The sequence below is a fragment of the Gorilla gorilla genome, chromosome X (assembly GCF_029281585.2).
Source record: "Gorilla gorilla gorilla isolate KB3781 chromosome X, NHGRI_mGorGor1-v2.1_pri, whole genome shotgun sequence".
NCBI lineage: Eukaryota > Metazoa > Chordata > Mammalia > Primates > Hominidae > Gorilla > Gorilla gorilla.
In genome coordinates, this window is record NC_073247.2 from 57984741 (window position 1) to 58012521 (window position 27781).

Consider the following 27781-nt stretch of genomic DNA (forward strand, 5'->3'; position numbering starts at 1 on the left):
GGTTACCTCACGGCCCAAATTATGTCCCGGATGGGAATGGGCAGATTTTGAACACACAGTACTCAGCCACTTAAGCAGGGAATGCGCATGCAGCAACAATTTCTACATCAACATCTACACCTTGGTTACGCCCTCGGAGGGTCTGAACCTTGTCCACCGAAGGGGCCAACCGCAGCCTTTGCTGATGGGCACAACTGTAAGGTAAGGGCCCGAGCCCTGGTTCATCCCTGGTGACCTTGTCAATGTTCCCTCAGCTGCCTGCAAGAGGCTGACCGCTCCTGGCAATTCGCCAAACCTTAGTGTCAGCTACCTGCACTCTTAAGCTGCTCCCCGGCCTCAGGGCCCATTTCCTAAGTCCTCAGCTCTTCCAAGCCCTAGGGGGAAGGTGAAGTAGCAGGGGAAGGATGGAACCCAGGGTGGAGGTCGTTCTCCTGCCGACCTGTCTACCCTGCAGGTCAGCCCTTCGCCAAGTGCAATGCAGAATGGACAGGGAGGACCGGAGACCAGAACAGGTCTCAGGGGACACAGAGTCCAGAACAGCAGACGAGGCTACCTCCCCCAGAGACCTGGCATGAGCTCCTGGCAGGATCTGTAACCCTGGGCTCATTACATCCCCCATTGCTCTTGTAGAACATCCGTTAAAATAGGTCAAGTGAGCATCCTCTATCCCCAGCATTCGGGGTGTCTGTGGGTGAATCTCTGGGAGAGACTCTGTGACAGCTGAGAGGAAGCTTGTAGGGGTCACAGCCATGTGTGGTATTCAGCATGGGACCCAGCTCAGTGGGGAGCCTGGGGGCCAGTCCTTCTCTCACCTGAGCCTCAGTCCTTCTCGCCATGTTTAAACATGGGCGTCACAGTCCTGGCCCAGAATCCTTCAGAGGTCTGTGGTGGGGTTGGAGGATGTTTACGGGGTGTCTTTGCCCCTTGGATATTTTTGGGGGGGTCAAAACACAGGAAATGGGACAGTCACGGTGGCTGACGCCAGTAATACTAGCACTTTGGGAGGCCAAGGTGGGCAGATCATGAGGTCAGGAGTTCAAGACGAGCATGGCCAACATGGTTTCCATCTCTACTAAATATACAAAAATTAGCCAGCTGTGGTGGCGCATGCCCTGTGGTCCCAGTTACTTGGGAGGCTGAGGCACAAGAATCGTTTGAACCCAGGAGGCGGAAGTTGCAGGGAGCTGAGATCATGCCACTGCACCCCAGGCTGGGGGATAGAGCGAGACTGTCTCAAAAAAAAAAAAAAAAAAAAAAAGGCCGGGCACGGTGGCTTACGCCTGTAATCCCAGCAATTTGGGAGGCCAAGGTGGGCAGATCACGAGGTCAGGAGATCGAGACCATCCTGGCTAACAAGGTGAAACCCTGTGTCTACTAAAAATACCAAAAAAAAAAAAAAATTAGCCGAGTATGGTGGTGGGCGCCTGTAGTCCCAGCTACTCGAGAGGCAGGAGAATGGCATGAACCTGGGAGGCGGAGCTTGCAGTGAGCTGAGATCAAGCCACTGCACTCCAGCCTGGGCAACAGAGCCAGACTCCGTCTCAAAAAAAAAAAAAAGCAGGAACCCTGGAGCCAGATCATCTGCATTCAAATCTTGCCCCTGCCATGTCTTAGCTCTGTGTCCTTGAATAAATCATATTGCCTCTTTGAGCCTCAGTTCCTGCGTCTGTAAGACAGGGATAAAAAGAAGGCCTAACTCATAGAGACAATGTCCATATTAAATGAGGTTGTATATGTGAAGTACTTGGAACAGTGCTAGGCATATAGCACTTACAAGCATTAGTTACTAGAAGTAGTTATGATAACTATAACTTAACTTATAACTTTAGTAGTGATTATTTATAATATTGCAAACAATGTTTGATATTAGGCATGATAATATACAATATTGGAAATAATGTGTATGATTAGTACCAATAATTTAATGTCCATTTCTCCCCCACACCAGTCTCCTCACCAAAATACAAGCTCCTGACCCTGCTCTGCCTGAAGGAATGGGGTAGGTCTCCGAGACCCAAAAGCTCCTGATGTGATACTAAGATCCCAGCTCTTTACGCCATAAATGTTTCTCAGTCCCAGTGTCCCTCTCTCTTTTCCCCCTCACAGACAATCCAGTTTCCTAGTGGAGTCCTGAACCTGTGGCTCACAGAAGCACCTGAAAATAAAGAGCAATGTGGTTAGATCCTTCTACACGCCCACCCACAACAACTGTGGCGACACCATGAGGAGAGGTTCCCCTTTAGGGATTCCTAACGGCAGGCCAGCCAACCTGTCCCCACCCTGTGTGGACTCCTCACCCTCAGGTCTCCCTCTGCACCACCCTGGAACAAAAAGTCCCCATCCCTGGAGCATTCTCTCCACGAAGAACCCCCGCCTCACAATACTATGTTCCCAACTTCAGCCCGTCACAGCAAATTCTGTCCCCAGTCCGTAGTGTTCTGAGTCTTTGAGACTTGGGGATCATAGCATGTCCTAGCCAAGGGACATATGGTCATGCTACACTGGTCCTTGGGACATGGCCTCTGTCCCTCCAGGTCCTTTGAGGGATAGAAGTCTGCACTCTGCGAGATGGGGGGTGCATCCTTGGAAGGGGCTCAGGGAGGAGCCCAGAAAGGGCTTCCTGACTTTCTATAGGAAAGGATGCGATGGGGCCTTGAGTGAGTCCCTCAGGGACTCCCACAGCCACAGGCGTCCCCTTTGTGTTGTGGCTCGCCCCTGTTCTTCCTGCCTCTTGCTCCCCTACTTCTTCTTCCTATTCCCTGCTCCTTGTCCTCGTTGCCTACTTCCTATCCCTTGGTCCTTCTACATATTCCCTACTCTTTTGTAAAATGTTTTATTTTATTTTATTTTATTTTATTTTATTTTTGAGACAGAGTCTCACTCTGTTGCCCCAGCTGGAGTGCAGTGGTGCAATCATGGTTCATTGCAACCTCAACCTCCTGGGCTCAAGTGATCCTCCCACCTCAGCCAGCTAAATAGCTGGGACTACAGGCACATGCCACCATGCTCAGCTAATTTTTTGTAGAGACGGGGTTTCATCATGTTGCCCAGGCTGGTCCGGAACTCCTAGGCTCAAGCGATCCTCCCAGCTCAGCCTCCCAAAGTGCTGGGATTACAGGCGTGGGCCATCAGGCTCCGCCTGCATGTTCCCTACTATCAAGCCCTGCTCCAGCTCCTGTTCCCACTCTTCGTGGTTCCCTTTCTGTTTCTACTCTTGTCAGAACTACATAGTTACAAAACAGCCAGGAGGTGCTGCTGCCCTACCAGGCACCAGGAATTAATGAGAAAAGTTGCTGTTAAGGTAGTATGGCTTTGGTACAGGTTTACAGAAAGTGGCCAATGGAACAGAATAGAGTTCTGAACCTGCAGGACAGAGATATGAAATGTTAGTATAGGCCGGGCGCGGTGGCTCACACCTATAATCCCAGCACTTTGGGAGGCCGAGGCGGGTGGATCACCTGAAGTCAGGAGTTCGAGACCAGCCTGGCCAACATGGTGAAACCCCGTCTCTACTACAAATGCAAAAATTAGCTGGGTGTGGTGGGATGCCCCTGTAATCCCAGCTACTTGGGAGGCTGAGGTGGGAGAATTGCTTGAACCCAGGAGGCGGAGGCTGCAGTGAGCCAAGATTGCGCCACTGCACTCCAGCCTGGGCAACAGAGAGACACCCTGTCTCAAAAAAAAAAAAAAAGTTAGTATATATATGACAGAGGTGGCATACAAGCTCAGTGGGCGACAAGGGCTTACCTATAAGGAAAAAGATGAACTCAATCCCTACCTCCTTCACACTGTATATGAAAAGGAATTTCAGAAGAATGAAGAATTTAGATGGCAAAAACGAAACTTTACTAAAAAGTCCCTCTTTGCTCTAGTGACTTGAGTCACTACTTTGATCATACACTAAAGTTCCATATGTACATGGATCTATAACCGGACTTTTGTTTTTCTTCCTTTAATCTGTCAGCCTGTCTACTCATGGGTCAGCATCATACTATTTAAATTATAAAAGTTTCAGGCTGGACATGGCGGCTCACGCCTATAATCCCAGAGTTTTGGGGAGGCCAAGGCAGGAGGATTACTTGAGGCCAGGAGTTTGAGACCAACCTAGGCAACATAGCAAGACCGTGCCTCTACAAAATAAACAATAAAAAAATTAGCTATACATGCACCTGTAATTATAGCTACTCAGGAGGCTGAGGTGGAAGGATTGCTGGAACCCAGGAGGTTGGGGCTGCAGTGAGCTACAATCATGCCACTGCACTCCGGCCTGGGCAATACAGCAAGATTTTGTCTCAAATAAACAAATAAATAAATAAATGAAATCTTCGTAAAATGTCTGGTGGCAGAGGCATCAGACTCCCTGTGGGCTGGGAGTATGAGTCCTTATTATCACTTTTCTTTTTCAGGGTTTTCCTAGTTTTTCTTGCATGTTCGCTTTTCCATATGAACTTTACTATCAACTCATTTAGCTCTAGATATAAGTTTGTAGGTATATTTTTGGGAATCACATTAAATATATAAATTAAATAAGGACGTGAGAAGGTGAACTGCCATTTTCATGATGTTAATTCATTCTACCCGAGAACAAGGAATGTCTTTCCATCTGCCTAAGTCTACCTTTCTGCCTTTCAGGAGTGTTTTAAACTTTTCCTTATATCATTTTGCACATCCCTTGTTGATCTTATCCCAAAATATCTTATTTTTTTTTGTTGTTATTGTATATGTTTTCTCTTCTATTATACCTTCTATCTGGTTATTTGTGTATATAAAAACTACTGATTTCTGCATGTTGATTTCATATGCTGCTGTTACTGCATTCTTCTTTATTTTTATTTTTTGAGACAAGGTCTCGTTCTGTCACCCAGGCTGGAGTGCAGTGGTGGGATCATAGCTCACTGCAGCCTCAAACTCCTGGACTTAAGTGATCCTCCCGCCTCAGCCTCCCGAGTAGCTGGGACTACAAGGGTGCACCACCATGTCTGGCTAATTTTGTGTTTGTTTTGTTTTGTTTTGTTTTTTTGATAGAGATGGGGTTTCACCATGTTGACCAGGCTGGTCTTGAACTCCTGGGCTCAAGTGATCCTCCTGCCTTGGCCTCCCAAAGTGTTGGGATTACGATGTAAGCCACCGTGCTCACCCTTAATGTGGTTTTGAATTTGTTTGCTAATATTTTATTTAGGATTTTTGCATTGATATTTATAGTAAAAATGGTCTATGCTTTTTTTTTTTTGAGACAAAGTCTCGCTCTATCACCCAGGCTGGAGTGCAGTGGCATGATCTCAGCTCACTCAACCTCTGCCTCCTGGGTTCAAGTTATTCTCCTGCCTCAGCCTCCGGAGTAGCTGGGACTACAGGCACACACCACCACGCCCAGCTAATTTTTATATTTTTAGTAGAGATGGGGTTTTACCATGTTGGTCAGGCTGGTCTCGAACTCCTGATCTCAAGTGATCCACCTGCCCTGGCCTCCCAACATGCTGTGATTATAGCCGTGAGCCACTGCACCAGGTCTATGCTTTTCTTTGTGCTATTAATGTTATAATTGCTTTAGAAAGGTAATATGGAAGTTTGTCTTCATTTTCCATTCTGTGGAACAATTTATGTGGCCATTGGGATTAACTGGTCTCTAGCATTTCAGTGGAATTCCCCTGTGAAATCATCTGGGCCTGATGATTTTTTATGGGGAAGTTCCTTAAAAACTTTCTCTATTTCTTTTATGGAAATTGGTTTGTTAACCTCTAATGGGGTCGATTTTGGTAAACTGTGTTTCCCCAGGAAATTACTTATTTTCATCTAGGTTTTCTATTTTATCTGTGGATGCCTTTTTTATATTTTGACTTTTAGAACCACGCTAACGTCTTACATTTAAAAATATAAAATTAAATCAGCATTACCAGGCGTGGTGGCTCATGCCTGTAATCCCAGCACTTTGGGGGGCCAAGGCAGGTAGATCGCTCAGGCTCAGGAGTTTGAGAGTTGCCTGAGCAACATGGTGAAGCCCAATCTCTTATAAAAAATACAAAAGAATTAGCTAGGCATGGTGGCACGCACCTGTGGCCCTAGCTACTCAGGAGGCTGAGGTGGGAAGGTTGCTTGAGTCCAGGAGGTGGAGGTTGCAGTGAGCCAAGATTGCGCCACTGCACTCCAGCCTGGGCGACAGAGTCACGGACTCTATCTCAAAAAAAAAAAAAAAAAAAAGGCTGGGTGCAGTGGCTCACGTCTGTAATCCCAGAACTTTGGGAGGCCGAAGCAAGTGGATCACCTGAGGCCAGGAGTTCAAGGCCAGCCTGGCTAACATGGTGAAACCCCGTCTCTACTAAAAATACAAAAATAATTAGCTGGGTGTGGTGGCGCACACCTGTAGTCCCAGCTACTTGGGAGGCTGATGCAAGAGAATTGCTTGAACCCGGGAGGCAGAGGCTGCAGTGAGCCGAGACCACACCACCACACTCCAGTTGGGCGACAAAGTGAGACTCTGTCTCAAAAAAAAAAAAAAGAAAAAGAAAAAAAAAGACCTCCCTTTTAGAAGGGGTCCTGCCCAATACCCAGAAGGAAGGGATGTTGCAGAGAGAGTCTAAGGCTCTGAACAGACAGGCCTTGCTGGGTTTCCCCACTCAGTCTGTTAGTACAAGATCATACCCTTTTTGTCCCATCACATTTCTTTCTTTCTTTTCTTTTCTTTTTTTTTTTTTTTTTTTTTTTGAGACAGCGTTTCGCTCTTGTTGCCCAGGCTGGAGTGCAATGGTGTGATCTCAGCTCACCACAACCTCCGTCTCCTTGGTTCAAGCAATTCTCCTGCCTCAGCCGCTCGAGTAGCTGGGATTACAGGCATGTGCCACTGCCCCTGGCTAATTTTGTATTTTTAGTAGGTACGGGGTTTCTCCATGTTGGTCAGGCTGGTCTAGAACTCCCGACCTCAGGTGATCCGCCTGCCTCAGCCTCCCAAAGTGCTGGGATTACAGGTGTGAGCCACTGCGCCCGGCTGTCCCATCACATTTCTATACAGTTATAAATCCTGCCTATGCAATGAAGTCTCCATGAAGGGCTGAAGAGGATGGAGTTGGAGAGCTTCTGGATAGCCGAACATGTGGGGTTCCTGGAGGGTGGCTACCTGGGGGTGGGGCATGGAAGCTCTGTGCTCTTTCCCACATGCTTCGTCCTCTGCATCTCTTCATCTGTATCCTTTGTAATGTAATACTCTTTACAATAAACTGATCATGTAAATAAGTGTTTCCCTGAGTTCCATGAGCCACACTAGCAAACTAATTGAACCTGAGGAAGGGGTTGTGGACCCCGATTTATAGCTAGTTGGTCAGAAGCACAGGTAAAATAACCTGGGGCTTGCCATCAGCATTAGAAGTAGGGCTTAGTCCTGTGGGACTACATCCTTAACCTGTGGGATCTGATGCTATCCTCCAGGTAGATAGTGTCAGAATTGAATTGCAGGACATCCAGCTGGTATATTAATTTGCTGCAGAATTAATTGCTTCTTGGTGTGTGTGTAAAAGCCTCCACACATTGTATTGTGAGAGCAGAAGAAAAAACAGTTTGATTCTTCTACTCACACACATATAACAATTTTATATATACACATATATGAAATTATATATATATATATATACATAAAGAAATGAAATGTCCTAGCTGTGTACAATGAGAGGGCCTTGAAGCAAGAACATTCCAGTAGCAATGAGTAAATCTAGTTCCCAGATCTTGGCTTTGAAATACTATTATCTTTGGGCTGGGGCCGGGAAAGAACAAGATATGCCTGGAGGTGATGTCAGCAGAAATGTAAGAGCCTGTCCTCTCCTCCTTAAAATTGCTTAAAAGCAATGAGAACACAGGCAAAAATTGTCAAAACAAACTTATCAGAACTCTGGAAATTGACCAAGGTTTACAATTCAGAAAGCGTTTTTTCAAGAAAATGGCTGAATCTTGGTAACAACAGGAAACTGTGGCATTTGAACTTCTCCTGTACACATCCCCTTCTCCTCACCTCCACAAGAGCCTTGAAAATCAACAGCCCTGCAATTCCAGTGAAAGCCAGCAGACTAGCAACCACTGGAGGAGGCAGAACAGGGTTGGAGTTCCTCCAAAACCTCATTTCCAGAGAACTGTCTTTATTTGATCTGTCTGGCACTATCCTGAATACTCCACTCATGGGGCTCATCTGGTATAAACAGCTTTCTCTGGGGGTGCTTTTCAGAAACAATTAGCAGCAACTGTTTAACACAGCAGTGATAACATTTAGGAAAAAACAACAAGCTTTTCAAGAAAACTTAAAAGGAAAATCTAGGTAATTATATATCCATTATCAGTCCATTATTAGGCTTTAAAAAGCTCTGACATATACCTGGGAATCTAGAAAACCACAAATACGCATAAGGCTGTATGTATGCCTAGGATCTCTGGCTGACCTCAAAACTCTGCACAAGCAGGAAATGAAGGATAAGGCAAAGTTGTAAACAGCCTGCCTTTGCATTAAAGGCACACCCTGACATGCACATAGAGCCCATCAGCAAAGTCTGGGAGACTTACTGGTTTCAGGTGATTTAAAGAAATATCTGTCCAATCATTAGCTGACCACTAAGCTAATGGAGCAGAGACTTGGGTAGTCACATATGACAAAGAACACAGGCTTTACAGAATTAGTTCAGGAAGGTCACTAAAAACAAAACAAAACAAAGCAATAAAAACAACTCCTGAGGAGGGGAGAGAATCTGATTCCCAGAGTTGCCACATTATATTATTTAAATGTCCAGTTTTCAACAAAAATGTATGAGAGATGCAAAGAAACAAAATTAAGTGTGGCCCAAACACAGGGAAAAAAGCAGTCAAACACTATCCCTGAGGAAACCCAGATGTTAGACTTAATAGGCAAAAACTGTAAATCAGTGATTTTTAATGTTTTCAAAGAACTAAAGGAAACTATGTTTAAAGAACTAAAGGAAAGGATATAATGATATCCTAATAAGTAGAGAGTATCAATAAAGAGAAATTACATAAAAAAGAAATTCTGGGCCGGGCATGGTGGCTCCTGCCTGTAATCCCAGCACTTTGGGAGACTGAGGCAGGTGGATCACCTGAGGTCAGGAGTTTGAGACCAGCCTGGCCAATACGGTGAAACCCCCTCTCAACTAAAAATACAAAAATTATCCAGGCATGGTGGCGTGTGCCTGTAATCCCAGCTACTCGGGAGGCTGAGGCACGAGAATTGCTTGAACCTGGGAGGTGGAGGTTGCAGTGAGCCGAGATTGTGCCATTGCACTCTAGCCTGGGTGACAGGAGTGAAACTCCATCTCAAAAAAAAAAAAAAAAAAAGAAATTCTGGAGATAAAAAGCATAATAACTGAAATGAAAAATTCACTAGAGGGGATCAACAGTAGCTTTGAGCTGGCAGAGTAAAGAATCAGTGAATTTGAAGACAGGTCAGGTGAGATGACCCAATCTGAGGAACAGGAAGAAGAAAAGTAAACAAAATGAACACAGTCCTAGAGGTCTGTGGAACACCATGAAGCATATAAACACCCACATAATGGAAGTCCCAAAAGGAGAGAGAAAAGAGAGAAAAAAAGGTGCAAGAAAGACTATTTGAAGGAATAATGGCTAAAAATCCCCCCAATTTGATTTAAAGCATTAATCTATGCATTCAAGAAGTGCACTGAACTCCAACTAAGATAAATTCAAAGAGATAGGCACCCAGACACATCATAAACTTATAAAAGCTAAAGACAGAGAGAATCTTGAAAGTAAGAGAGAAGTAACTCATCATATACAAGGAATCCTCAATAGGATTAGCAGCTAATTTCTCATTAGAAATCTTGAAGTCAGAGGGCAGTAGGACAACATATTCAAAGTACTGAAAGAAAAAGACTGCCAAACAAGAATTCTACATCCAGCAAAATTATCTTTCAAAAATGAAGGAGAAATTAAGACATTCACAGATAAACAAAAACTGAGATAATTCATCACTAACACACTTCTACAAAAAATGCTAAACGGAGTCCTTCAGGGTGAAATAAAATGATACTAGCTAGTAATGTAAATCTACATAAAGAAATAAATAGCACCTGTAAAGTTAACTACATAGGTAAATATAAAAGACAGTATAAATGCATTTTTTTGTGTGTAACACTTTTTTACTCCTGATTTAAAAGACAACTGCATAAAGCAATAACTATAACTATGTTCATGGGCACACAATGTGTAAAGATGTAATTTGTTTGACAATAATAGCACAAAGGAGGGATGAAGGAATAAAGTTATATAGAGGCAATTTCTTTGTATTACTGAGCTTAATTTGGTATTAATTCTAATTGGAGTAATATAAATAATGATGTTAATTGTAATACCCAAGGAAACAACTAAGAAAAAAAAAACAGGCTAAGTGCAGTGGCTCATGCCTGTAATCACAACACTTTGGGAGGCCAAGGTGGGTAACTTGAGCTCAGGAGTTTGAGACCAGCATGGGCAACATGGCAAGGTCCTGTCTCTACAAAAAAATTAAAAATTGGCCAGGTGCGGTGGCACACGCCTGTAATCCCAGTACTTTGGGAAGCCAAGGCGGGCGGATCACAAGGTCAGGAGTTCGAGACCAGCCTGGCCAACATGGTGAAACCCCGCCTCTATAAAAATACAAAAAAATTAGCTGGGTGTGGTGGCAGGCGCCTGTAGTCCCAGCTACTAAGAAGGCTGAGGCAGGAGAATTGCTTGAACCCAGGAGGTGGAGGTTGCAGTGAGCCGAGATTGTGCCACTGCACTCCAGCCTGGGTGACAGAGTGAGACTCTGTCTCAAAATAAATAAATAAATAAATAAATAAATAAATAAATAAATAATAAAAACTAAAAATTAGCTGAGCATGATAGCATATGCCTGTGGTCCCAGCTATTCAGGAGGCTGAGGCAGGAGGGTAGCTTGAGCCCAGGAGGTTGAGGCTGCAATGAGCCATGTTCCTACCATGGCACTCTGGCCTGGGTGACAGAGCAAGACCCTGTATCAAAAAAAAAATAAAAATTTTTTAAATTAAAAAAATGAATAAAAGACATAGGGAAGAAATAACAGAAAAATTAAAAATGGTACACTAGAAAATATCTGTTTAACTTAAAAGAAGGCATTACTAGAGGAATACAGGAACAAAAAATAAGATATAGAAAACAAATAGCAAAATTGCAAACATAAACCCTATCTTATCAGGAATTACAATAACATAAGTTAATTAAACACTGCGATTAACCCTTTTCCTGTTTAGGAAAAAAAAACGTGCAGCTTGCTGCCTGTGCTCACTAGATTTTACATAAACATGCTCTTTGAGGCTGAAGCAAAGCTAACTGATTTTCAATGTCAAAACAAAATATAAAAACTATTCTTGGAGTTATTTCTAAGCTGAACTAACATCAGAATCATCTGAATCATCAGAATCATCAGAATCATCTGAATCATCAGAACCATCTATTTTGGAAAAATCAGATTCATCAAATGATTCTTCATCCAGCAACTGTTCAAGAACGATGTTAACATCATTTGTAGGGATGCTACATTTTCTAGGATTTGACATTTTCAGTGATTGAGAATTACTATATTTTGTAAGTGGAAATACCACTCCTAAAAACAGAATGCTATAAATAGAATGATGTCTTTTGTTTCCAAAGTCGATATACTAGAGTGATGTGAAAATAATAATAAAAATGAGACAGTTTGTGGCAAAGTTATCTCGGGGTAAACACTGCAGCCGCAAGTGCCATCAGAGAGTGTTCTCAGCACAAATGGTAAAGGGTTAATAGGCACAGTGGATGAAAAACGTGACTTAATTATATGCTATCTGTAAGAGGCACATTTTAGATTCAAAGACCCAAATAAGTTGAAAGTAAATGGATGGAAAAAGATTTACCATGCAAACAATAGCCAAAAGAGAGCTGGAATAGCTATACTAATATGAGGTAAAATAGAATTTAAAACAGCAATTGTTACTTGAGATAAAGAAAAATATTTTATAAGCATAAATGGTCAATCCATCAAGAAGATTTAACAATAATAAGTATATGTGCACCTAACAACACAGCACAAAATATATGAAATAAAAACAGGCAGAATTGGAGACAGAAATAGACAATTCAACAATTATAGCTGAAGACTTCAATATCTCATTTAAAGAAATGGATAAAACAACTAGACAGGGAACCAACAAGGAAGTTTTTTTTTTTTTTTTGGAGACGTGGTCTCACTCAGACTGGAGTGCAGTGGTGCAATCTAAGCACACTGCAACCTCCACTTTCTGGGCTCAAGTGATCCTCCCACTTCAGCCTCCTGAGTAGCTGGGACTATAGGTGTGTGCCACCATGTGGTTTTTTGTGTGTGCATGTGTATTTTTTGCAGAGTTGGGGTTTTGCCATGTAGCCCAGGATGGTCTTGAACTCCTGCACTCAAGCAATCCACCCGCCTCAGACTCCCAAGGTGCTGGAATTACAGGTGTGAGCTACTGTGCATGGACAATAAGGAAGATTTGAAAAATGCTATAAACCAATTAGACCTCATAAACATCTATAGAACACTTCACCCTACAATGGCAGAATACACATTCTTCTTCAGTGCACATGGAACATTCTTCAGGACAGACCATATGTTAAGCCAGAAAACAAATCTCAGTAAATTGAAAAGGACTGAAATTATACAAAATATGTTCTCTGACCACAGTGGAATGAAATTAGACATCAAAAACAGAAGAAAATTTGAAAAATTTACAAATATGTGGAAAGTAACACACTCCTAAATAACCAATAGGTCAAACAAGAAATCACAAGGGAAATTAGAAGATACTTTGAGATGATTGAAAATGAACACACAACATATCAAAATGTAAGGGATGCAGTTAAAGTGGTGCTTAAAGGAGAATTCATAGTTGTAACTGCCTATATCTAAAAAGAAGAAAGATAACAAAATCAGTAACCTAATCTTCCATTTTTTTCTAGGAAATTAGAAAGAAAAGAGCAAACTAAGTCCAAAGCAAGCACAAGGAAAAACATAATAAAATAAGAGTAGAAATAAATGACATAAAGAATTTTAAAAATAGAGAACTAATAAAACAAAAATTTGGTTCTTTGAAAAGATCAATAAAATTGATAAATCTTTAGACTAATAATAAAAAAGGGCAGAAAATTCTAATTACTAAAATCAGGAATGAAAGAGTGGACATACTACTGACCTTACAGAAATAAAAAATATTATAAGACAGTATAAGAGAGTACTGTGAACAATTATGTGCCAATAAGTTAGAAAACCTAGATGAAATGGACAAATTCCTAGAAAGACACAAACTACAAAAACTGACTCAGTAAGAAATGGAAAATCTCAATAGACCTATAACAAGTGAAGAGATTGATTTAGGAATAAGTAAAATTTCCTACAAAGACATACCCAGGACCAGATGTCTTCACTGGTGAATTCTACTAAACATTTAAAAAGAATTAATACCGACCAGGCATGGTGGCTCACACCTGTAATCCTAGCATTTTGGTAGGCCAAAGCAGGAGGATCGCTTGAGCCCAGGAGTTCAAGACCAGCCTGAGCAACACAGCAAGACCCTGTCTCAAAAAAAGAAAAAAAATTAATGCCAATCTTCACAAAATCTTCCCAAAAATAGAAGAAGGAACACTGTCCAACTTATTCTATGAGGCCAGTGTTATCCTGATACCAAAACCAGAAAAAGACATCATAAGAAAACTAAGGAGCAATGTCTCTTACGAATATAGACACAATAATCCTTAACAAAATAATCACAAACTAAATCCTACAACATACAAAAAGGATTTATACCAAGGCCAAGTGAGATTTAGCCTAGGAATGCAAATGTCTACACCTAGACACATCATAAACAAACTTATGAATGTATCAATTTGCATGAAAATCAATTAATGTACTATATACCATATTCATAGAATAAAGGACAAAATTCACACAATCATGTCAATAAACACAGAAGCATTTGACAATGTCCAACATCCTTTCACGACAAAAATACTCAACCAACTAAGAATAGAAGGAGAAATTTGTCAACACTGAGGTAGCAGTTAATATATGCCAGATGCATTGTTCTAGACACCTTACATTTACCAAGTAATTTCATTCTCACACCAACTATATGAGGCGGGAACTATTATTACCTACATTTTGCAGATGAATAAACTGAGGTACAGGGCGTTTAAGTAACTTTTCCTGTGTTAAGCAACTAATAAGTTGTGGAGGTAAGATTCTTATACAGAAATTCTGGCTACAGAGTCCATGCTCTTAATCACATTCTGCTCTACTGTCTCTCAAAGAATGTAGACTAGTAATAATGATAAACAAATTGGGTTTCCTTAAAACTAATGATTCAAGCCGGGCATGGTGGTTCACGCCTGTAATCCCAGCACTTTGGGAGGCCGAGGCGGGCAGATTGAGACCATGCTGGCCCACATGGTGAAACCCCTTTTCTACTAAAAATACAAAAAGTAGCTGGGCGTGGTGGCACGCACCTGTAGTCCTAGCTACTCGGGAGGCTGAGGCAGGAGATTCGCTTGAACCCAGGAGGCGGAGGCTGCAGTGAGCCGAGATTGTGCCACTGCACTCCAGCCTGGCGACAGAGCGAGACTCCTCCTCAAAAAAAAAAAAGAAAAACTAATGATTCAATCTTTATCTGTAAGTAAACTTAACTTACAACACTGTTGACGTATATCAGTGATCATAATTTGTAATACTGGTAAGAATTGCTAATATTAGTAGCAATGTTTATTTAATCAAGTTGATAGTGTTGGGTCAACATTTATATTTAATTGTAATTTTAGTCATAAAATTGGTGATGATCATTTATATGAGTAAACATAATTTGTAATATTGGTAAAAATTGACAAAATTACTTATACAATTTGATTGCATTAGTAACAATTATTTAATTTCTATTTGTAACTAAAATTTGATTCATAACTGTGGTACTCATAATTTATATTAGTAATCAAAATTTTAATACTAGTGATTTTTTTATAATAGCAGTTAGAATGTTAACCATATTAGTAATTATTTCTATTAGGAACTACAAGATAATTCAAAACACAGGTACTCATGGGTTATATTAGTAATCTTAATTTGTAACACTGGTAATAGTTATATCTGTAAAAATTTTTACACTGTTTGTACTAATGGTTTAATTTTATTTACTTATTTATTTAATGTTTTGAGACAGGGTCTCACTCTGTTTCCCAGGTTGGGGTGCAGTGGTGCTATCATGGCTCACTGCAGCCTCCACCTCCAGGGCTCAAGCGATCTTCTCACCTCAGCCTCCCAAGTAGCTGGGACTACAGGTGTATGCCACCACACCGGGCTGATTTTTAAATTTTTTGTAGAAATGGGGTCTCACTATGTTGCCCAGGCTGGTCTCAAACTCCTGGGCTCACGAGATCCTCCCACTTTGGGTTTAAATTTTTAAAAAATAATTATAACAATTTACAACATAAGTACTAATCATTTATACTAATAAACTTAATTTGTAACACTGTAATGCATTGTAATATTAGTTGTTATATTTGATGATATTAGCAATGATAATTCAATTTCTATTATTTAAACGTTCAGCATATTTTATTCTGGCATATTGTAGCCCAATGACCCAACTGTGGTAGTCTCCACTGCGTGCCATGTTTATGTAAGCCAAAACAGGTACTTATAATTTATATTAGAGCATAATTTGTAATAGCAATAATCATTTGTAATAACAGCAATAATCTTTGAAGCTATTAGTAATGATTCTTCAATTTCTACTAGAAACTATAATTTAATTCATGACATAGGTACTCATAATTTACAACAGTAAAAATAATTTATAATATTAGTGATAATTTGTAATATTAGTGATTTTATATATATATATATATATTTTTTTTTTTTGAGACGGAGTTTCGCTCTTGTTGCCCAAGCTGGAGTGTAATAGCGCGATCTTGGCTCACCACAACCTCCGCCTCCCGGGTTCCAGCGATTCCCCTGCCTCAACTTCCCAAGTAGCTGGGATTACAGGCATGCACCACCACGCCGGGCTAATTTTGTATTTTTTTAGTAGAGACAGGGTTTCTCCATGTTGGTCAGGCTGGTCTCAAACTCCTGACCTCAGGTGATCCGCCCACTTCGGCCTCCCGAAGTGTTGGGATTACAGGCATGAGCCACCGCGCCCGGCCAGTGATTATATTTCATAATAGTAACCAAAAGTTCAATTTCTATTAATTAATTAATAGGAGGGAGGCTGAGGTGGGACTCTGTTGCCCAAGCTGGAGTGCAGTGGCGTGATCTCTGCTCACTGCAACCTCCAACTCCCGGGTTCAAGTGATTCTCCTGCCTCAGCCTCCCAAGTAGCTGGGACTACAGGCACGCACCACCATGCCCAGCTAATTTTTGTATTTTTAGTAGAGACGGGGTCTCATTATGTTGACCAGGCTGGTCTTGATCTCCTGACCTCATGATCTGCTCACCTCAGCCTCTCAAAGTGCTGGGATTACAGGCATGAGCCACCGTGCCTTGCCAACAATTTAATTTATAACATTATTATTGATAAATGTTATTGGCAATCCTAATTTGAATATAGGTAAAATTTCTATCAGAAGGAATATTTGATAATGTTAGTAATAATGACTTAATTTCTATATGTAATATATTCTGATTCATTACATTAATTCTGTCAATTCACATTAGAAATAGGTTTTTAATACTGGCAAAAATAGATAACATGAGTAACAGGATCTGATAAATATTAGAATGGATCATGATTTAGTTTTCATTGTAAGCATAAGGAAATTCATGGTAGACCCTATCACAAAGCAACTTCATGACTCCACGTGCACACAGCAGCCACACTCTTGATATCGCACCGCTGATAATATACCAATATTTAATATTATTGCAGTAGTTATGACTCTTCCCTCCTGCCCACTCTATTTTCCCCAAACTCACCATTTCTTTGTGATTGGGGTAGAAGGTCTGATCAATTAGAGGGAATTCTTCTGTCCCCAGTTTCTTATGCAGTCGAACCATCTGGGCAAACTATGAGAACCAGGAGAGCTGGGTCAGTGAGTACTTCACCACGAATCTGTAAGCTTCTGAACACCCTCACTTCCCCAAATCGCAGAGTGGTTTCAAGCTCCCACATACACGCATGAGCTGTTCCCTCTGCCAGTGGCACCCTTCCTGTTACTTACCACCCAGGGCTTGTCACAGAAGTTGTAGACAGAATGCAAGGAGTTAACACTGGGGATTCCAGCATACTGCAGCCCAATGACCAAACTGCGGTAGTCTCCGTTGCGTGCCATGCTGAAGGCGTGCTGGCGGATCAGCACAAAATCTGGCTTCAGAGACCTAGTGTGGCAGGGGTAGGAGTGTTAAGAGTTCCCCCAGAAGCTCCCAATCACTCTCGAAACAAAGACCAAGTTTTTAAATCTCCATAGCTCCCAGAAATTGCAAAGTGGTTTCTCACCTCTGCACACATGTGTGAGCTGTTCCCTCTGCCTAGTGCACCCTTTCTACCCTCTGCCCACCTGGTGATCCCCTTTAAGCCTCTCCTACCTGTTCCCTTCTCAGCAAGGTCAGCTTGCAGCTTACCGACACAGCTCTGACAACTCCCTGGTCACCATCTCTCAGACTGCAAGCTGTCTTCAGTGTTCTGCCCAGAATAAATTCTAACCTCGGGACCTTTACCAAGGCTGTTCCATCTGCCTAAAGCACTTCCCCCCTAGATATCTGCATGGATCACTCCTTCACCTCCATCAGGTCTTTCCTCAAATGTCTCTCCTGCAACCAGGCCACCCTATCCCAACTGCAGACCCCACCATCATCCAACAATTGCTACATCTGCTTTAGTGCTATATATATATTTTTTCTTTTCTTTTCTTTTCTTTTTTTTTTTTTGTTGAGACGGAGTGTTGCTCTGTTGTCCAGGCGCTGGAGCAATCATGGCTCACTGCAATCTCCGCCTCTCGGGTTCAAGCGATTTCCCTGCCTCAGCCTCCCGAGTAGCTTGGATTACAGGCACCTGCCACCACGCCTGGCTAATTTTTTTATTTTTAGTAGAGACGGGGTTTCACCATGTTGGCCAAGCTGATTTTGAACTCCTGGGCTCAAGCAATCCACCCACCTTGGCCTCCCAAAGTGCTGGGATTATAGGCATGAGCCACCACATCCGGCCACTGTTATGTTTTTTCTTAGCACTTTTACATTTTCTTATTTATTTGTGTATTGTGTGTATCTCACAGTAGAATGTAAGTTTCATAAGGCTCACGTTCTTTTTCTTTTCTTTTTTTTTTTTTTTGGCCTTTCAGCATGTAGAATATCTCCTGGCACACAGTAGGTGTACAATAAATATTTATTGAATATGAAGTCCTGAGAGCAGCATCTGGCATGCAGCAGATGTCTAGCAAATGTTTATTTAATTAATAATTGAAGGCTGGGTGTGGCGGCTCATGCCTGTAATCCCAGCACTTTGAGAGGACAAGGCAGGTAGATTGTTTGAGCCCAGAAGTTTGAGACAAACCTGGGCAACATAGTGAGACCCCCCCAATCTCTACAAAAAACATAAAAATTAGCCAGGCATGGTGGTGCGCACCTGTAGTCTCAGCTACTTGGGAGGCTGAGGTGGGAGGATCACTTGAGCCTGAGAGGTTGCAGCTGCAGAGAGCCATGATTGTGCCAGTGCACTCCAGCCTGGGAGACAGAGCAAGACCCTGTCTGAAATATATATATATATATATATATATATTTTTTTTTTTTTTTAAATTCTGACTTGTGGCATCCTGGGGTCCCTGGCTCTTTTTCTGAAGAAAAGTTGTCTCCCCACATTCCATGCCTAAGTTCTTGCCCACAGAAGGATGGGTGGGGAGGTAGGAACTTTCCCCCAGCTCTAAGGGAGAGTTCTTATGCCTTGCTCATAACACCAAGGTACCCTTTTTATACTCACCGCATGACCTTCACCCCGTTCCGAAGAACTTCCATATCCACAGAGAATCCACCATTGGCATGGGCCACAAGGTTGAGATCAGAGAATTCGGCCTGGGAAGGAGAAAAAAACTGGTGATTCACCTACATCACACAAAAATGGCCACTCAGTTTGCAGTATGGACAACTGACCCCCAGGTCCAAATGTCCCAACTTACCTGTTCTACTTTAATGTCAATTTCTCCATGGATCTTTTTCCCTTTGAAGTATTTTGCCCTGGAGAGGAAAAACAGAACACATCTGTCAATGATAAAATCTCAGAAGGGAAGACAAAACACAGGCCCTTGACCCTTTTGCCCCTTCAATGCTACTAAAGAAACCACAAAGTGCCTTATAATTATTGAAATATTTTGAAAAAATCAAGAATGTTTTGTGAATAATGTCTGTTGTAATCCTCATGGAGTTGCAAAAATATTAAAGGACATTGCAAACTGTAAAATGTGGCCTTACACTGCAGAGAGCAGGTATTTCCCAAAATTTAGTCTGCTCATCACATTGCCATTGTAAATTTTTTTAAAAAACTTCACAAAATTAGCAGTACTATGTAAATTAGAACATACTTTGAAATTGCATGGAGACCGGTAAACAGCAAAGAACCTTAGAAAACACCTATCTGGCCAGGTACGGTGGCTTACGCCTGTAATCTCAGCACTTCGGGAGGCTGGAGGTAGGAGGATTGCTTCAGGCCAAGGGTTGGAGACCACCCTGGACAACATAGAGAGACCCCCATCTCTACAAAAAAAATTGAAAAAAAAAAACAAACAAAAGCCGAGGGCTGTGGCTCACGTCTATAATCCCAGAACTTTGAGAGGCCAAGGTGGGTGGATCACCTGAGGTCAAGAGTTCGAGACCAGCCTGACCAACATGGTGAAACCCCTTCTCTACTAAAATACAAAATTAGCCAGGTGTAGTGGTGCATGCCTGTATTCCCAGCTACTTGGGAGGCTGAGGCAGGAGAATCACTTGGACCCAGGAGGCGGAAGTTGCAATGAGCCAAAATGGTGCTATTACACTCCAGTCTGGGCAATAAGAGCGAGACTCCATCTCAAAAAAACCCAAAAAACAAAAACTAGCCAGGCATAGTGGTGCATGCCTGTAGTCCCAGCTACTGGGGAGGCTGAGGCAGGAGAATGGCTTGAGCCCAGGAGGTCGAGGCTGTAGTGAGCCGTGATTGCACCACTGCACTCCAGCTTGGGGAACAGAGCAAGACCTAGGCAAAAAAGAGAAAGAAAGAAAGAGAAAGAAAGAAAGAAAGGAAGGAAGGAAGGAAGGAAGGAAGGAAGGAAGGGGAAGGAGGGAAGGAAGGAAGGAGAGAAAGAAACTACATTTCTCTGAAGCGTGCCTGTTTTTGTGTATTTTTTAGTGCCTGTGTATATGTCAGTGCCTGTGCCTGGCTGTGTGGCCTGAAGCATCTCTCTGCTCTCTGGCCCTTTCGCAGGGAGGAGCACATTCACCATGTGTGGTTGTGTGCTGTGAGAAACACAATGGCCATAGGTGGGCAGCTGCATCCGATAAGGAGGAGTGGATTGAGTGGTGCAGGCTGGGTGGCTCTAGAGAAGCCAGTGTAGCTGGCAATGATGGGGGGCAGGGAGGAATGCAGCTGAGGAGGAGAGGGAGCAACAGGAGGGAGGGGGAGTGGGAGCAGCAGTAGGAACATCACGAACTGCTATGTCATTGTCCCCGGGCCCATCCCCAGCTGGGCTTGGTTTCCGGTGGCCTCCTCCCCCAGGCTCAAGATTTCTAGCCAACAGGCTGCTTGCTCCAGGGATGGAAGCTCATCCTCAATCAGGTTTATCATGGAAGGGGGATGAAGGGGAGAGACACTTTCAGGGCTACTGGTCACTGACACGCATACAATCAGGGTCTTGGACAGACACACACACACACACACATACACACACACACACGGCACAAATGGACCCTGGTGACTTGACTGACATATGCAAGAGACCCCAAGTACAGCTACTTCTTTTTCCTTGCTCTCTCTCTGACACGCACACACACACACACACCATCGCTGACACTATCCCCTCAGAAGTGTTGAGAGAGAATCTCTCTCAGCCCTGCACATTTTTCATCTATAAACTGATGAGTGGGGATGATGAGGGTGTATCACTGTTTCTAAAACTTTTCTGACCATAAGTGGAGTTGGATACTGTGGTGGTCTGCTCAGGCCTCCTCTTCAGGGACAATGTACCTTGAATGGCAGCTACTGACAGCTCATGGCTGTGTCCCCACTGGGAATTGTCTTGTCACAGGGAACTGCCTTGTCCAAGGTTACACCTACTTCACGAGGGCATCCCCATGGTCTGGTCTATGAAGGGAAAGAAAGGCCAGCCTCCTTGCCTCAATCTGGGCTGACTCTGAAGGACCCTCCCAGCCCCAGGGCTCCCCCTAAGAGCAGCGGAGGCCGCTAAGGCAACTACATCTTGAGCCAGCCTCTTCCTCTGCTCAACCCAACCCTCCTCACAAGCGTTGATCCCAATGGCACACTCCAGTAAGCCTCCTGCATGCAAATCTCCACCTCAAAGTCTTTTTCCAGGGAACCCAACCTAAAACAGTGGGCCATGGAAGTCAAACTACAAGGGTGGTCTAATGCAATTCTGGAGCTGGGTTACCCAGCAGCCAGATGGCAGTGAGGACCCATCAGTAGTGGGAGGTGGGGCATAGATAGCCTCCGATATGCTGTAGCAATGCAAAGTGCTCTGCAGCAGGTCCGGGCTGTGGTGCAAGCAGGATGTGACTTAGGCCATATGATCCAGCAGATCCTATGACACTGGAGGTGTCAGTAGTAGGAAAAGATGCTGTGTGGAATTTCTTCTCCCAGGTGGGAGAATACAGTGCAGGCCCCCAGGGTTTTGGAGTAGCGATGACTTTTCCTGATGGTGGGCTGTAATGGGATTCTGGTGGAAGGCAATGTACTGGATGGTGAAATATCCCTGGAACTTGAGTGATGTCAGGGAAATGGTAACCAGACTTGGGTGACTATTCCCTAAACGCCATTGAGTAGCTGAAGAAAGACCTGAGATGCTCAGGGTGAATTCAAGGCAAAATGTGAAAGCCAGAGGATCTCCCTGACTGCATTTAAGGAAAGCCTCATCTCCTGCAGTCAGAGGGCAGACAGAAGGGAGGGCCAGGCTCAGAATTTAATTCTACGTAGTGGTGGAGCTTCAGAGAAAGTTGACTTCCCAGGCCCAGCACATCTCCTGGGCCATGCTCATGTCCCTAATAGGACAGGAGTAGGACTCTGAGATGGGGATATCTGGGCAGATGCAGTTAAACACCTTGAACTTACAGACTCACCTGCATCCACTGGGCCTGCTGAAGTAGACTACTCCCCTGAGTTAGAATATAGACCTTCTGCTTGAAGATAATGCAGAGGCCTTGGATGATGCAGGTGCTTTGTAAGACAATGCCTGCCCCCCTCAGAGTCTACCCCCCACCTACCCTCCTGGAAACCAGACCAAAAATTAGGGTGAAATCCTAGTGAAACCTGACTGGACAGGTTCTAGGCTTGCAAAGGGAGAGAAATGATCTGTAGAAGAACCTAAAGAATCTGGCTAGTACGTATTGGCAGGTGCTGGGAAGGTATGCATGAGACTGGATCCTGAGGACAATGGGCGAAGGAGGTAGAACAGGAAGTTGGTGTGCTCTCCCAGGATACGGAACTTAAAACCCTGGCGAGGACTCTAGGAAGTGTTACTAACACACTGGTATTTGGAAACCTGGAGTAAACAATGGCCCACACTAAGTGAAGCAGAACTTCCATGGCAGATTGCACAGGGAAGGATTAAAGGGCTCAAAGAAGCAGACATGTTGGAGTAGATATACTACTGAAGTCTGGAAAACCCACCAGCTGATTAAGGCCTGGAGGATACACTCAACTTATGAAATTAATAAGAAATATGCTGGTGAGGGTGGTACCAGTCACGCTGAGAAGCACAGTAGTGGTAAGGTGATAAATGAGTCCTGGCCCAGGTCCTGCTTACAGTGGGTCTGGTGGGTCCAGAGACCCACCCAGTGGTCACTTCCTCAGTTCACAAATGCGTAATTGCAATGGCATACTTTGTAGTTGTCAGAACCCCTACATGGGCTCCTCAGCCTGTGGGATAAGAGCTGTTTCAGTAGGGAAGTCCAAATAGAAGCTTCTAAAATGGCGCACACCCCCATGCCCTGAACAAAACAATAAACCACAAACAATATTGTGTGCATCCTATGGGTGATGATGGAAATCAATGCCACACTGAAAGATCTAAAGGATGCAGGGGTGTTGGTCTCATCTTATCTCCATCGAGTTGAGCAGTCTGGCCCCTGGAGAGGTCAGATGGGTCCTGGAGAATGCTTGCAGATTACTGCAAGCACAATCAAGTAGTACCCTTAGTTGTACCTGCCATACTGGACATGCTGTCATTGCCAGAGCAGATTAATAAGACCTCAGGTACAGCAGGTGGCCGCTGACTTGGCGAATGCATTCTTTTTTATTCTGATTAGAAAAAAGGATCAGAAACAGTTCACACTCACATGAGACTGATGATAATATTCGTAGATGGTCTTGCTGTAGGGCTATGCTATCTCTCTCACCTGGTGTCATAATATAGTCCAGAGAAACCTGGACTATCTGGACATCCCATGGAATAGCACACTGGACCACCACATGGATTACATCATACTGATTGTGCAAGATGAGCAAGAGAGGGTGAGCATATTGCCCTGGTAAGACACATCCACTACAGAGGGTGGAGGATAAACTCCACAAAGACTCAGGGGACTGCTGCATTAGTAAAATTTTTAGGAATCCAGTGGTCCAGGGCAGTAAACCAGGACAGCCCCTCCAAAGAATAGAGCAAAGCATTGAATCATGCACCTTCCACCATGAAGAGGAAAGCACAATACCTAGGAGGCCTCTTCCCATTCTGGAGGCAGCATATCCCCCACACACAAATAATGCTCTGACCCATATTCCAGGCGACATGTAAAGCTACCAGCTTTGTGTGAGGGCCAGAGCAGAAAAGGGCTCTGCAGCAGGTCCAGGCTGTGGTACAAGCAGTCCTGCCATTTAGGCCAGATGATCTGGCAGATCTTATGATACTGGAGGTGTCAGTAGTGGGGAAAGATGCAGTGAGGAGCTTATGGGAAGCCTGAGTGGGAGGCCCTTGGGGTTTTGGAGCAAAGCCATGCCATCTGCAGCAGAGAATTTTACGCCTTTTGAGAAAGACACCCCATTGAGGTGCTGGGCCCTGATAGAGACAGAATGCTTGACCAGGCACCAAATGATTGTGCATCCAGAAGTTCCCATTATAAGCTGGGTCCTGCTGGGCCCGCCAAATAATAAAGTCAGGTGGGCCCAGCAGTCAGGATTGAGCCCAAGCAGAACCAAGCAAGGTGCATGAGCAGGTAAGTAACCCTGATCCCCATGTCTTCCACACTGTTGTGCTAGTGCCTGTCTCACTAAGGGGACTCCTTAAAACTAGCTGATGAAAGAGGGAAAGGTCTAAGCCTGGTTCACAAATGGGTTGTCTTAGTATGTGGGTGGAAGCCAAAAATGGGCAGTGGTTGCACTATAACCCAACTGGAATGGCCTTGAAAGACAGTGGCAGAGCTCCCAGTGGGCAGAGCTTCAGGCTGTGCACCTGCTCATCTCCTTTGTGCAGAAAGAGAAGTGCCTCAAGATTAGAATACACATGTCCACTTATGGGCAGTGGTAAATGGTTTGGCTGGTTGGTCAGGGGCCTGGAAATAAAAAGACTGGAAGATCCAGACAAAGAGGTCTGGGATACAGAAATGTGGGCAGACACCTAGGAGTGGGCAAGAAATGAGGAGTGAGACCGGGCGCGGTGGCTCACGCCTGTAATCCCAGCACTTTGGGAGGCCGAGGTGGGCGGATCACCTGAGGTCAGGAGTTCAAGACCAGCTTAGCCAACGTGGTGAAACCCCATCTCTACTAAAAATACAAAAATTAGCCGGGCGTGGTGGCGCACACCTGTAGTCCCAGCTACTTGGGAGGCTGAGGCAGGGGAATTGCTTCAACCTGGGAGGTGGAGGTTGCACTGAGCCAAGATCGCACCACAGCACCAGCCTGGGCAACAGAGCAAGACTCCGTCTCCAAAAAAAAAAAAAAAAAAAAAAAGGGAGGAGTGAGGATCTTTGGATCGTGTGTTAACACCCACCAGACAGCATCTGCCATGGCGCCATGGAAGTGACACTAGGCAACCAGGTAGACAGCATGAGTCAGCCCGATGATGTCAGCCAGGCTCTAATCAGCCACCCCAGTGTTAGCATATGGGCACATGAATAAGTGGCAATAGCAGCAGAGAGAGAAGGTATGTGTGGGGGCAGCAGTGTTACTGCTGAATGTCCAATCTGCCAGCAACAGAGACTAACATTGAATCCGTGACACGCCACCATCCCTCCAGAAGGCCAACCAACCACTTTGTGGCAAGCTGATTAGATTGGGCCCCTTCCATCCTGCAAAGAACAGTAATCGATTTTGACTGGAATATTCCATATTTGAGTTTGCCTTTTCTTACTGCAGGACCTCAGCCAGCTCACTGTCTAAGGGCTTACATAACGTTTGATCCACCAGCACGAGACCCCGCATAACACTGCGTCAAACCAAAGGACACACTTTATAGCAAAGTAAAGGAATGCAAAGCAAAGGAGGTGCAAAAGTGGGCCCATGACCATGGAATTAACTGATGGTATTACACACCACGCCACCCGGGAGCTGCTGGCCTGACGGAATGATGGAACAATTTGGTGCAGCCACAGCTAAGATCCCAGGTTGAAGGTGAGATCATGCAAGAATGGGCACCATCCTCCAAAACAGTGTCAACCCTAAATCAATGGCCATTGTAGGTGCTGTGTTCCTAACAGGTAGAATACACCGGTTTGGGGACACAGAGGTTAGGAAGGAGTGGCCCAGCTTACCAGCAATCCCAGTGATCCACTTTTGAAATTGTGCTTCCTGTTCCCTCAGGGCTCTGCAAGGTTAGAGGTCCTGGTTCTCCAAGGGGGAACACTGCTACCAGGGGACACAGCAAGAATCCCATTAAACTGTAAGCTATGATTGCCCTCAGGGCACTTCGTGTTTCTCATGCCAAGGGACATAAAAAGGAGTCATTGTCTTGGCAGGGGACGTGACCAACCTTGCTCCTCAGGAGGAGGTAGAGCTGCTGGTACACAGTGGAGGCAGGGAGGAGTATGTCTGGCACCCAGGGGATCCACTTGGGCATCTGTTGGTACTCCTTGCTCAACTTTGATAGTAAATGGGAAATGTGGTTGTTTGTACAGCAGCTACAGCCTGAGAAGGGCATGGGGACTAAAGGCTCAGGGATCTCTGTAGGATGGGAGCCACCCAGACCAAGAGTGATGTTAGCTGAGGGTGGGGGGAATCTAGAATGGGTAACAAAAGAAGGAGAGGATAAGTATCATTTATGACATTGAAATCAACTGCAGCAGCAGAGACTATGGCTCATCTCACTACCGTGCTCTTTCAAGTGTCCCTGAGAAAACAAGACCGATTAGAATTCTGGAAATGCCGTTCCCCAATGGGGTGAACTTACTATAAGAAGGAAGTGGATCGGAGCAGTGCAAGGTGTGGACTATATGCTCCCCCCAGATCCTTACCTCCTTGCTCCAGACCTTTGCATCTATCCTCAGCTTCTGGAATTATCTGCTGCTGATGGCTCATAGGTGTCCCTCACTGGGCATTGGCCTCTGCAACAGGGATTTGCCTCACCCAAGATTATGCCTCCTCCCAGGCGGCAGCCTACAGCCAATGACTGACATAGGAATTCAAAGCCTGGCCACCCCGCTTCAACTGGGACAACTCTGAAGGGTCATTCCAGTGCCAGAGCTCCCCAGAGGATTGGCTGAGGCCTCTTTTGTGGTTGCATCACAGCTCAACTTTTCCCTCTGCACAATCCTGCTTCCCTCGCAACCTCCCCCACAGGTGTTATTCCCAAGCGCTCTCCCCAGTAAATCCGCATGCAAATCTCAGAGTCTCGGGGTCTGCTTCCAGGGAAATATATCTGAGAAAAGAAGCCACAGTAAGAAATAAAGCTTATATAACCCACTATATATGTATTTGCATAATAACCCATCCTATATATGTATTATATAAGACACATATGTTGTACAGCAAATATGAGAATATAGAATGTCTTATATATTATGTAACATATAAAATGTTGTATATTACATATTATGTGTATATGTATTTAGAATGTATATAAATACATATGCATAACTGGAATTAAAGTTTCAATAGATAATTACCTTTACTATGTGTAATGCAGTCTGATTTTTCTATGCTATTTTATTTCATTTCATGATGAAGAACATATACATATAGATGTATTATGTACTGTAAAGCCGTTGTATAACACATGTATTATATACCGTATGTCATATATAATATACATTATAGATTGTATATCTTAATGGAATAACATTATATGTTTTGCTAAACAACAACTCCATTTACTATGTGCAATATGCTCTGTTATTCTCTATTTTTATTTATCCTACTTCAAGAAGAAAGTGAAATGCTGGTCATAAGCCAATAGGTGACCCATAGTTTGAGAAACACCAGAAAGCCGGGCACGGTGGCTCAAGCCTGTAATCCTAGCACTCTGGGAGGCTGAGGCGGGTGGATCACGAGGTCAGAAGTTCGAGACCAGCCTGACCAACATGGTGAAACCCCATCTCTACGAAAAATACAAAAATTAGCCAGGCATAGTGGCATGTGCCTGTAGTCCCAGCTACTCAGGAGGCTCGCTT

General features: G+C 43.9%; 1 protein-coding gene across 2 annotated transcripts in view; it reads right to left on the bottom strand.

Moving 5' to 3' along the window:
- SYN1 (synapsin I) overlaps positions 1-27781 on the bottom strand; it is a 48021-nt gene that overhangs the window by 16099 nt on the left and 4141 nt on the right. For both annotated transcript variants that reach the window (XM_004064076.4, XM_004064075.4), the window contains exons 2-5: positions 19159-19216; positions 18963-19054; positions 17212-17368; positions 16967-17056 (exon numbers count right to left, since the gene is read on the bottom strand). In XM_004064076.4, the coding sequence (XP_004064124.1) occupies positions 16967-17056; positions 17212-17368; positions 18963-19054; positions 19159-19216 (397 nt within the window). The remainder of the gene's footprint in view (positions 1-16966; positions 17057-17211; positions 17369-18962; positions 19055-19158; positions 19217-27781) is intronic.